At 47.8% G+C, this 12,209-nt stretch overlaps 1 protein-coding gene across 4 annotated transcripts in view; it reads left to right on the top strand.

Moving 5' to 3' along the window:
* The window catches only part of LOC132592023 (uncharacterized), an 88,213-nt gene that overhangs the window by 54,343 nt on the left and 21,661 nt on the right, over window positions 1-12,209 (top strand). For 2 of the 4 annotated variants that reach the window (XM_060273950.2, XM_060273948.2), the window contains exon 1: window positions 7,647-8,865. The exons of 1 other annotated variant lie outside the window; for it this stretch is intronic. Coding sequence is in view for 1 of the 3 variants with exons in the window: in XM_088668850.1 (XP_088524976.1) it covers window positions 450-1,721; window positions 7,336-7,342 (1,279 nt within the window). In the remaining 2 variants the exon portion in view is untranslated. Of the gene's footprint in view, window positions 1-449; window positions 1,722-7,335; window positions 7,343-7,646; window positions 8,866-12,209 lie in introns of those variants that run through there. One more of the 4 variants, XM_088668850.1, reaches the window with a different exon arrangement.

The following is a 12,209-nucleotide window of genomic DNA, read 5'->3' as shown; positions in this document are numbered from 1 at the left end:
TGAACACTACTACCGTGTTTCCCCTTTTTTAAGACACCGTCTTATTATCTTTTTTATTCAAAAAAACACACGGTGTCTTATTTTCAGGGGATGTCTTGTACCTTAAGGCCTCCTCGGAGGGGCCAGGCAGCTGGTTCGGGGTACTGCTGGGCGCTCTGTTTGGCGCTGCAGCAGCAGCCGGGTCCAGGAACCAAGGCAGCAGGCTGCTGGCTCAGCGCTCCGCCCGGCGCTGCTGGGTGCTCCTCTCTGAAGCGGCCGGTGGCGGGGCGGCAGGCAAAAGAAAAAAAGGGGGGAAAGAGGCCAGGCCGCTGCGCTCTGCTCTGCAGCTGCCGGTTCCGATGGCGCGGCGGCAGGCAAAAGAAGAAAAAGAGGCCAGGCCGCTGCACTCCGCCCGGCGCTGCGGAGCGCTCCTCTGCGGAGGCTCTAATCCCTTTTTGTTTCCGTTGCAGATTGTGATGAATTGGAAATCGAGAACAAAGGTGACCATGACAAAATCCTCAGAGAGGAGAAGCCAGGTAAAAAATTGGAGTGTGGAGAAAGCTGCAGTCAGCGCTCCCATTCCACTTCCCATCAACAAAATCTCATCAGAAAGAAACTCTATCAGTGCATGGAATGTGGAAAGAGCTTCAGTCAGAGCTCCAATCTCACTTTCCATCAGAGAATTCATACAGGGGAGAAACCCTATCAGTGTGTGGAATGTGGAAAGAGTTTCAGTCAGAGCTCCCATCTCACTAACCACCAAAGAATTCATACAGGGGAGAAACCATATCAGTGTGTGGCATGTGGAAAGAGCTTCAGTAATAACTACTCTCTCACTTCCCATCAAAGAATTCATACAGGGGAGAAACCCTATCAGTGTGTGGAATGTGGAAAGAGCTTCAGTCAGAGCTCCCATCTCACTAACCACCAAAGAATTCATACAGGGGAGAAACCATATCAGTGTGTGGAATGTGGAAAGAGCTTCAGTAATAACTACTCTCTCACTTCCCATCAAAGAATTCATGCAGGGAAGAAACCCTATCAGTGTGTGGAATGCGGAAAGAGCTTCAGTCAGAGCTCCAATCTCACTAACCACCAAAGAATTCATACAGGGGAGAAACCCTATCAGTGTGTGGAATGTGGAAAGAGCTTCAGTAGGAACTCCTCTCTCACTTCCCATCAAATAATTCATACAGGAGAGAAACCCCATCAGTGTGTGGAATGTGGAAAGAGCTTCAGTAGGAACTCCTCTCTCAATTCCCATCAAATAATTCATACAGGGGAGAAACCCTATCAGTGTGTGGAATGTGGAAAGGGCTTCAGTCACAACCACAGTCTCACTTCCCATCAAAGAATTCATACAGGGGAGAAACCATATCAGTGCGTGGCATGTGGAAAGAGCTTCAGAGTGAGCCCCAGTCTCGCTAGGCATCAAAGAATTCATACAGAGGAGAAACTCTATCAGTGCATGGAATGTGGAAAGAGCTTCACTGATATATCCTCTCTCACTTCCCATCAAATAATTCATACAGGAGATAAACCCTATCAGTGTGTGGAATGTGGAAAAAGCTTCAGTCTGAACTCCTCTCTCACTAAGCATCAAAGAATTCATACAGGAGATAAAGCCTATCAGTGTGTGGAATGTGGAAAAAGCTTCAGTCTGAACTCCTCTCTCACTAAACATCAAAGAATTCATACAGAGGAGAAACCGTATCAGTGTGTGGAATGTGGAAAGAGCTTCAGTCGGAGCTCCTCTCTCACTTCCCATAAAAGAATCCATAATAATGTCGTAAAAACCATTGTACAGCTTTAGGAGCCAGGCAAATCAGCACCTTTTTAACCAGATCTAAATGTGGTATTTTGTGTTTTTGTGTTGTGTTATTATGTTGTAAGCTTCCTGAGACCTGTAGGTGTAGGGAATAGGTGGCCACTCTTAAAGGCGTAAGGGTCTTCCCCCGAAAAAACAGTGTGTGGAATGTGGAAAGAGCTTCAGCAATAGCTCCTGTCTAACTTCCCATCAAAGAATCCATACAGCGGAGTATCCCTATCAGTGTGTGGAATGTGGAAAGAGCTTTAGTCAGAGCTCCAAACTCACTTCCCATAAAAGAATCCATACAAAGGTCGGCAAAACGAGATTACCAGATTTTTTTCAATGAATCCAGGGACACTCTTTTGCAGCAGCCAAGGGGTTAAAAGACAGTAGCATCTGGATTATTAGTAGGGAGTATCATTTTGTAAACATATGTAGTTTACATGGCAACCAGAGCCAGGTTCCTTGGTTATGGGTGAAGGGTGGGGAGGGGGAGAGAGAGAAGGGAAAGCAAAATTAGGATGGGATGGTTGGAACTGAGGGAGGGGTGTGTGTGTGTGTTCGCCCCCCCTTTTCTGGGATTCCTGGAAGTGTCACCGAAAAGGAAGGAAGGAACAAAGGGGGGGGTAGAGAGGGGACAAAGAGTCAGGTCGTCCCAGAAAAAGGCACATGAGGAATACAAACGGATAGATAACAAAAGCTATTATAATATGAACCTCCCCTATTTTCTGTCTGACGCTTTAAGTAGAGAAAAATGCAATAGGGAGACTGTGTGGGGAGAGGGGGGAGCCATGTGGCAGAGTATTTTTATTTTTATTTACAAGCGAGGAGGTGGGAGGGTGGTGTCTCCTTTGGTCGGGCAATAAAACGCCTAGCCTTTATTCCTTGCATCTGCACCCCTCTCAAATTCGGACGTTTGGGAAGGAACATGATAAACCATATGCCGGCACCCTCCACGTCTCCCCTCAGCCCTCGGGGCAAGGTTCCCGCCAAAACACCAATAAACAAGCGGAAGCAGCAGCAGCAAGAGGAGCAGACGGAGGAGGAGGAGGGTGGGAGCGGGAGGGGGAATGTTGCCTCTCGTCTAACACAGCCCAGCCGTCCGCACTGGCAACAGCAGCGGCCACAGAGCCTCTTGCCGCTGGCATCCTTGGCCATGGAGAGATTGGTAAAACCGGGAACTGTCCCTGGGAACCGGGGACGTCTGATAACCCTACATTATACAGCTTTAGGAGCCAGGCAAATTGGCAGCTTTTTAACCAGGCCTTTGGCTGAGTGACATCTAATGCCCTCCTAAAATGTGGTGTTTTGTGCTTTTATTTTGTGACCATCCGGAGACATGTACGTGTAGGGAATAGGCACCAGCTAGGGGTCTTTGCCCGTCATAAAATATTTGAGGAGGCCACACATTGCGCAGATAAAATAAAAACAAACAAACCACCACGAAAGCTCACCTGTCTCAAGAATCTCAGCAGGTTGACATCAATAAAATAAACCAAAAGACAAGCAAAAGCTGTGAGGGGGAAGGAGAAAAAAGGGACAAGTTTAAATAATAAAAGTAATAAATGAAATCAGAATCATAACAAGAAATTGAGAATATAAGAATCCACTTAACGCCTCGCCTAATCCTTCATCTACCACCACCAACTGCAGAGTGGGGGGCAAAGAGCCCAGCCAGCGGGGAGCAGGTCTGAGGGGTCCAATCCCTGTTCTGGTTCTCTCAAAGCTTGGCTTTCTAGGGGAATGGCTCCCCATGCCTTGAGCCAGTAGTCTCTTCCTCTCCAGCAGATGCACAATCCCTTCCCCAAAGCCCCTCCCTGCCCCACTTCACCATGGGGCTCCCCCACACCACCCATCACTCCCCAGGATGGCTTTGGCCGTCTCCTGCTTGGAGCACTTCAGGGTTCGGAGCCCCTGAGCTGAGCTGCCTGGCAGTTCTGAATCACCTCCAGAAGGAACAGCTGATCTTCCTCCAGCAGCTGAAAGGCTAAAGTCAGGCTGTCAGTTCCTCAGGGACACCCCAGGCCTTGGGGGCTAATCCTGGCCACCTTCAACCAGAGTGTGGCTCCCTAGGCTAACGAGATGGTCAATATCCAGTTCCACTCCACCCTTTTAATGTGGTGTTTTGTGCTTTTATCTTGTGCTTTTATGTTGTGACCCCCCCGGAGACATGTAGGTGTAGGGAGTAGGCACCATCTAGGGGTCTTTGCCCCCCCTTAAAATATTTGAGGAGGCCAACCCCCCCCTACTTTTTGTGTTTTTTTCCAAACGCAACCTTTTACTCTTCCGAAACTTGCCATACAATTTCTCTTTACATTTGCCCTCTTAAAAATAAAAAATAAATAAATGCACAAAGGTCATGAGGGAGGAAAAATACACTTGATACAAAGATTGAACTCCAGTGACCAACATGTGGAAGGAACGTTCAGTTTGAAGGGCAATGTTTAAAGGCAATAGGCATACCAAGCAGGGTTCACAAATTTATCTCGGGATCCCCCCTCTGGTCATGGATTCTCTTATAACACTAGCTGACCATCTAAAAAGACCATCCAAGCCTAACTCTGACCCCCACCCCCAGCCTAGCCCTAAGCCTACACCTAACTCTAAGTACTCTGTACAAAAGCAATATATACAAAATATTTACAAAATAGGCGCATATGTGCACAAAATAAAAAGGTAAAATAAAAAATATTAAACTAAAGAACAACAAATATAAAAATAAAAACAAACAAACAAACCACGATAGCTCACCCATGTCAAGAATCTCAGTGGACTGAAATCAAGAAAATCAACCAAAACAAAAGCAACAGTTGTGAGGGGGGAAGGAGGGCCTGAGCTGCTTTGTGCAAAATAAAATAAAGTGTTAAAATAAAATATAAATCAATCAAATAAAAGTAATAAATGAAATAAGAATCAAAACAAGAAATATATATATACACAAAATAGGAATGAATGTGCACAAAATAAAAATGTAAAATTAAAAAAGAACAAAAATATTAAAATAAAGAATGAAAACAAATCAAATTAAAACAAACAAACAAATAAATAAATAACCATGAAAGCCCGTGTCAAGAATCTCAGCGGGTTGAAATCAATGAAATAAACCAAAAGAAAAGCAAAAGCTGTGAGGGGGAAGGAGAAAAAAAGTTTAAATAATAAAAGTAATAAATGAAATCAGAATCATAACAAGAAATTGAGAATATAAGAATCCACTGAACGCCTTGCCTAATCCTTCGTCACCAGCAACTGCAGATTGGGGGGCAAAGAGCCCAGCCAGCGCAGAGCAGGTCTGAGGGGTCCAATCCCTTCCCCAAAGCCCCTCCCTGCCCCACTTCCCCAGGGGGGTCCCCCACACCACCCATCACTCACCAGGATGGCTTGGGCCGTCTCCTGCTTGGAGCACTTCAGGGTTCGGAGCCCCTGAGCTGAGCTGCCTGGCAGTTCTGAATCACCTCCAGCAGGAATAGCTGATCTTCCTCCAGCAGCTGAAAGGCAAAAGTCAGGCTGTCAGTTCCTCAGGGACACCCCAGGCCTTGGGGGCTAATCCTGGCCACCTTCAACCAGAGTGTGGCTCCCCAGGCTAACGAGATGGTCACGAGAGGGTTCCACTCCACCCTTTTAAATTTTAAATGTCAAAACAGACCCCAACTTTCAGAGCATGTAAATCACATGAGTGGAAAGACTGCTGTGACACTCACAAAATTAGGACTACTTTTCCTTCTCCCACCTTTAAAGGTCTACATAACGAAACCGAATTGACCCAAGTCGGCTTTCCTCTGCCAAGCTTAACTTCCCTCTTCAAGCCAAAAGACAACACTTCCCCACGCCCGGACAAAACGCCCTGGCCTTTCCTTCAGCGTAGCGCAGGGACTGACTGAACAGATGGCAAGATGCCTTCATCCTCAGACACTTGGCAGATTCTTAAATTGCCGTGCAGGCCAGATTCACGACCCTGGCAGGCTGGATTCAGCCCGTGAGATATAGTTTGAGGACACCTGGTCTACACTGACTGGCAGCAGCTCCCCAGAGTTTCAGGCAGGGATTTCCTTCAGCCCTTGCAGGAGATGTCAGGGGTTGACCCTGGGACATTCTGCATGCCAAGCAGATGCTCAAGGGCTCCCCATATTTCACTAGCCTTTCAACGTTATGCTATTAGCAACCGTGGAGATTCCACATGCCTCTTCCGAAAGGAGAACACTCACCTGATCAATTTAATTAATAATATTTTTTTATTTATACCCGCACATCTGGCTGCGTTACCCAAGCCACTCTGGGCGGCTTCCAACAAAATATTAAAATCCAATAGTCCATCAAATATTAAAAGCTTCCCTAAACATAATGAAAGCAACCATACATTTTCAGTCCATTGAATTAGCAATTAAGCATTTATGGAAAGGGAAATGGCATACTTTTGTGTATTAAAAGGTAAAGGGGCCCCTGACCATCAGGTCCAGTCATGTCCGACTCTGGGGTTGCGGCGTTCATCTCGCTCTGTAGGCCGAGGGAGCCAGCGTTTGTCCACAAACAGCTTCCAGGTCATGTGGCCAGCATGAGAAAGCTGCTTCTGGTGAACCAGAGCAGCACATGGAAACACCGTTTACCTTCCCGGCGTAGTGGACCCTAGAATCATAGAATCATAGAGTTGGAAGAGACCACAAGGGCCATCCAGTCCAACCCCTTGCCAAGCAGGAAACACCATCAAAGCAATCCTGACAGATGGCCGTCAAGCCTCTGCTTAAAGACCTGCAAAGAAGGAGAGTCCACCACACTCCTTGGTAGCAAATTCCACTGCCGAACAGCTCTTACTGTCAGGAAGTTCTTCCTAATGTTTAGGTGGAATCTTCTTTCTTGTAGTTTGGATCCATTGCTCCGTGTCCGCTTCTCTGGAGCAGCAGAAAACAACCTTTCTCCCTCCTCTATATGACATCCTTTTATATATTTGAACATGGCTATCATATCACCCCTTAACCTTCTATTCTCCAGGCTAAACATACCCAGCTCCCTAAGCCGTTCCTCATAAGGCATCGTTTCCAGGCCTTTGACCATTTTGGTTGCCCTCTTCTGGACACGTTCCAGCTTGTCAGTATCCTTCTTGAACTGTGGTGCCCAGAACTGGACACAGTACTCCAGGTGAGGTCTGACCAGAGCAGAATACAGTGGTACTATTACTTCCCTAGATCTAGATGCTATACTCCTATTGATACAGCCCAGAATTGCATTGGCTTTTTAGCTGCTGCATCACACTGTTGACTCATGTCAAGTTTGTAGTCTACCAAGACTCCTAGATCCTTTTCACATGCAGGGCCGTCTTAAGCACCTTTGGCGCCCTGGCGCCGTGGTGCGACGGATCCCTCCGCCGCCCCGTTTTCCAGCGCGACAGACAGGCGGACCGGTGGATGGTTGGGCTCAGCGCAGCGCGGCCGCCGCCAGCACTGCTGCGCGACGGGCGGGCTTACCGCGCAGCGCTGCTGCCGATGGCGCTGCTGCGTGGTGGAGCAGCCAGCGGGCGGGCCGGGGCTGCCGCCATGGCGCCCAGCGCCACCCAGCCTGGCCGTAGAGCCGGCCCTGTTCACATGTACTGCTCTCAAGCCAGGTGTCTCCCATCCTGTATTTGTGCCTTTCATTTTTTTTTTTGCCCAAGTGTAGTATTTTACATTTCTCCTTGTTACAATTCATCTTGTTTGCTTTGGCCCAGTTGTCTAATCTGTTAAGGTCATTTTGAAGAGTGCTATGTCCTCTGGGGTATTAGCCACCCCTCCCAATTTGGTGTCATCTGCAAACTTGCTCAGGATGCCCTCAAGCCCATCATCCAAGTCATTGATAAAGATGTTGAATAAGACTGGGCCCAAGACAGAACCCTGCATAGCTGCCAAGTTATCCCTTTTTTTAAGGGATTTTCCCTTATGCTGAATAGGCTTCCTCGCGAGAAAAGGGAAAACTTGGCAGCTATGGAACCCTGTGGCACCCCACTAGTCACTACTCTCCAGGATGAGAAGGAGCCATTGATGAGCACCCTTTGGCTCCGGTCAGTCAGCCAGTTACAAATCCACTGAATAGTAGCATTGTCTAGCCCGCATTTTACCAGCTTCTTTACAAGAATATCATGGGGCACCTTGTCAAAGGCCTTGCTGAAATCAAGATAGGCTACATCCACAGCGTTCCCTTCATCTACCAGGCTTGTAATTCTGTCAAAAAATGAGATCAGATTAGTCTGACATGACTTATTTTTCAGAAACCCATGCTGACTTTTAGTGATCACAGCGTTCCTTTCTAGGTGCTCACAGACTGTTTGCTTAATGATCTGCTCTAGAATCTTTCCTGGTATTGATGTCAGGCTGACTGGGCGGTAATTGTTTGGGTCCTCTATTTCCCCTTTTTTGAGAATAGGGACAACATTTGCCCTCCTCCAGTCTGCTGGAACTTCGCCTGTTCTCCAGGAATTTTCAAAGATTATTGCCAGTGGTTTATCTACTTGCGCTATTTATCTACTTGCACTTTGATGTGCTTTCGAACTGCTAGGTTGGCAGGACATGGGACCAAGCAACGGGAGCTCACCCCATTGCAGAGATCCGAACCGCCGACCTTCTGATCGGCAAGCCCTAGACTCTGTGGTTTAACCCACAGCGCCACCTGGGTCCCTACTTTGGTATATTACGGTCAGGGCCGGCTCTAAGGCAGGGCTGGGTGGCGTAATGCACCAGGGCGCCAAGCTCCGGAGGGCGCCTGGTTGGGAGTCCGGGCTGAGCTGGAGCCGTCTGGGACTCCATGGAAGAGCCGAGACTCGGAGCTGATCAGATCTCGGAAAGAGCCCTGCAGTGCCTGAAGCTGCCACCGGGGGCGCAGGGAGCCCTCAGCTGCTTGGGCAGCATGAAAGGAAGGGGCGGAGTCCAGCTCAGCGGCGGGAGATTTTTTTTTCCTCTGCTTCCTTCTCTCCCGCTGCGCCGGCGACGTTTTCGGCGGCATCAGCGGACAGCCTGGGGCGGCGCAGCGCGCGCCCCCAGCACCGCCTCGACTCCGCCTGGACCACCGCAAAGAGCCATCTGGCCGGGGCTGAGCGCGAGCCCGTGGGGCTCGAGGTGAGGGAGCCGTGGGGGGGGGGAGGAAGGACCGCACGGCCAGGCAGCCGGTCCAACGGCAACTCGTCAAGCGGCGGGAGCCCGGCTGGGGCCCCCGCGGGAAGGGCAGAGGCGGCCCCAGAGCAGCCACACAGGAGGGAGAGATTCCGCTGGGCGGGTGGAGGAGGCCGCTTCCCTTCGGGGGTCGAAGGCTGGGGGGGGGGGCGTTGTAGGCCCGGCCTCCGCCCGGCTGTGACACAGGCTTTGAACTGCGAGGAATGGAGCCTGTGGGCGGAGGCGGCGACCCTGCTCTGGCGCCGCATGTGATGCGAACGTGGCGCCGAGCCCCGTTTTGCTTTTAAAAGGCTCTGGGCGAGACACGTGTGGAAGCGGTCCTTTGTACCCCTGGGGCACGGAGTCGTGTCAGGCCACCCCTGCGCAGGTGCGAATGATAGCGCCCGGTGAGGCAACTGGCTTTGTTGGCATTTCATTTAACAGGTAGAAAGAACGGCAGGTTGCTGTTGCAGACGGAGAGGGTTTATTACCGAAGTATGTGTTTTGGAGAGGGGGGAGGATCTATGTTTTACATTCAAACAGCAGATTTTTGAGGACCATATTTTCAAATAAATCCTCCCAATTTCCTTGTCACCACCTGACATTAGGCAATCTTCGATTGGCAAAAATCTGTCCATATAAATTCAAAGACAATTCTTACCAAAAGGTAATTCTTACCAAAACATGCATCTTGTCTTTCACTCCCCAAATGAATTCAAGGTGGCTTACAACCTACAAAAACACACACTCCGACACTTATAACCACCAACAAAAGCCAGTAATTAGGTAGGGCGATGGCAAATAATCAGTTGTCGCCCCCCCCCCCCCGTTTGGATCCTGGGTACGCCCCGATCCATGTCCCTTCCTATTGTATAGCAGAACCATTTCTGACATCAGAATCAATGACAAAGCCTGCTTCTATGGAATTTATGCAAGCAAATCAGAGCACACATTGAAGTTTGAAGCTGAGATGCTGGATTTCTAACAAATTTGTTCATGAACCTCCTTCCTTCTTATGGAAAATTATTATCAGAACAATTGGTTGAAGGATGAACAGGAATTCTTTTGAGGTTAGCAAGATCCTTTGATGTGGATACCTCCAATAATTCTGCTTGTTTCTATGCTGTTTTTAATTTCACTTCCTCATATGTATGACAATGTGGTTGCTCTTTTCTAGTGTTTCCACTAAAGTAGGTCCTTGTACCAAAGCATCAGTTGCATCAAGGAAAACTGGCATGATCTGAATGATGCTGCCTCTGTTACACAACACAGTGTGACCTCATAACACCTTCCTTGAAACTATATATCTTACTAGAATTAGTAAAATGTGAGTTGATAGCCAACACATTGTGTGTCATAGTCATATCACTCTTTGGGAGATGTGATTGAATACAATTGCTTTCCATGATGAGTGTACATCAGTTGCTAACAAAATAAGAGAAGCACTTCTCTACAGAGATTGTTTGACAGAGATTGCTATCATTTTGGTGACACAGAATGAAAAATACAAAATAAGATAAATTGGTATTTAGTCAATCAATAATAGTTCCCCAAGTGTTTGGGCTTTATTTATTTCTTCCTTAAGGACTGTCAGGGGTGATCAAATCATGACCAATAGGCATTTGGCCTTCTTGAATAGCTATAACTAAACCTTAGATTTTAAAACAGCATGCGGAGAGAGCTCATATATTTTTGAGAGCTCTGATGTGCATCTTTAGATAGAAATCCAGTGTTCATTTCCTCCATAGCCATACCTGTCTGGCTGAAGATGACTGGGAATATAATCAGTGCTTTTTTTCTGGGGATACTCAAGGGTTTGCAGTACCAGCACCTTTTTTCTAGAAGAAAAGCGCTGAATATAATTATTTTCGTAAGTGCTTTGTTCATACAATAGGTCCCACACCGAAGTGATGCAGGAACAGGGTTTCCTCTGGCTTTTATATTCTGTTTTCTTTGGTCAACATTCTACTAAACCTTGTCTAAACAGATTAATCTTTTCCTGTGATTCAGTAGACCTTCTTAGTCATATGTACAGGGTCAGTTCACTTGTGACAGTCATGGTACCATTCTTACCTGGCATCTTCTCTTAAGCCTCTCAATATTGTCTTAAATGCTACTGCCCATTTCATATTTTCTACTCATTGTTTAAAACTCTTCTCAGTTTTCCTGTAAGATTTGTTTGCCCAATGCTGCTGAATAATGCTCTTCTCGGTTCAACAGGGTTCCCCCTCTACTCTCTCCCTTCCACTACTTCCCTTCCCTCGGGTGCTGTTCCTTCCAGGCTCCGCCTGACATTGTGCACCAATCAGGATGAGAGGAAGAAGGTAAATTTCATTAGGACACAGATCTGTCACCTCCTGCTGAAGTGCCCTGTCTCAGGTGGGCTCATGGTGAAGCCTCCTCTGTCTTTTCTTCTTCTGATCATGTACATAGGAAGATAATTGTTAGTGCTCAAACATGATTTGTGTGGAAGGGGTTCACATATGTTATGTAATAAATGCATATATGAACCTACAGAGATTGTGATTAGTTTTGTTCCAGAATGTGTGGTTTTGACCTCTTAGAAATCCCACACTGCTCTCTAAGGGGGGCGCCGGAGGGATCTTCGCACCACGGCGCCTGATATGCTTAAGACGGCCCTGATTACGGTAGCATAAAAAGGGTGCATAAGAAACTATTACTCATTCATGATGAGAATAGGATGTATTTTTTATGAACTTTGCTTGGTTCCTCCTTGGTAGCCAGTGCAATGGTTTCAGCAGTGCTAGAACTCAGGACCCGCTGCCTTGAGGGACATCTAAGAGCAGTTTGGCAGGGGAAAGGTCTCCCTTGGGAGGCGGTGGACTCTCCTTCCTTGGAGGTTTCTAAGCAGAGATCGGACGGCCATCTGCCATGGATGCTTGAACTGAGATTCCTGCTGTGTAGGGGGTTGGACTAGATGACCCCAGGATACCCTCCTCTCTCTCCACTCCTGAATTCGAGAAGGAGGTTCCTTGCCTCCTGCAAAGCGCTTTTCCCTGCAAGCTGTTCCTCTGATTTCCGGACAACAGAGGGAGATGCTCAGAGTCCAACGAAGAAAAAGGATATCTGGGCATTGGCGTAGCCAGGGGGGCAGCTGACCCCTAAATAAAATAATAATAATAAAAAGCCGAGGTTCTGCCAAGCGAGAGAGGGCTAAGCTCGGCGAGCTCGGCTTTGCAAGGGTTAAAGGGAACCGAGCTCCCTTCCTAGAGAGGACAGGAAGCAAGGAGGGGCCAGGGAACCGAGCTCCCTTCCTAGAGAGGACAGGGGGGGAAACGACAGGGGTTAAA

This window comes from Zootoca vivipara, chromosome 4 (assembly GCF_965207765.1).
Source record: "Zootoca vivipara chromosome 4, rZooViv2.hap1.1, whole genome shotgun sequence".
Taxonomy (NCBI): domain Eukaryota; kingdom Metazoa; phylum Chordata; class Lepidosauria; order Squamata; family Lacertidae; genus Zootoca; species Zootoca vivipara.
Note: the sequence above shows the minus strand (reverse complement) of the source record. Positions and strands in the feature narration are given on the sequence as shown.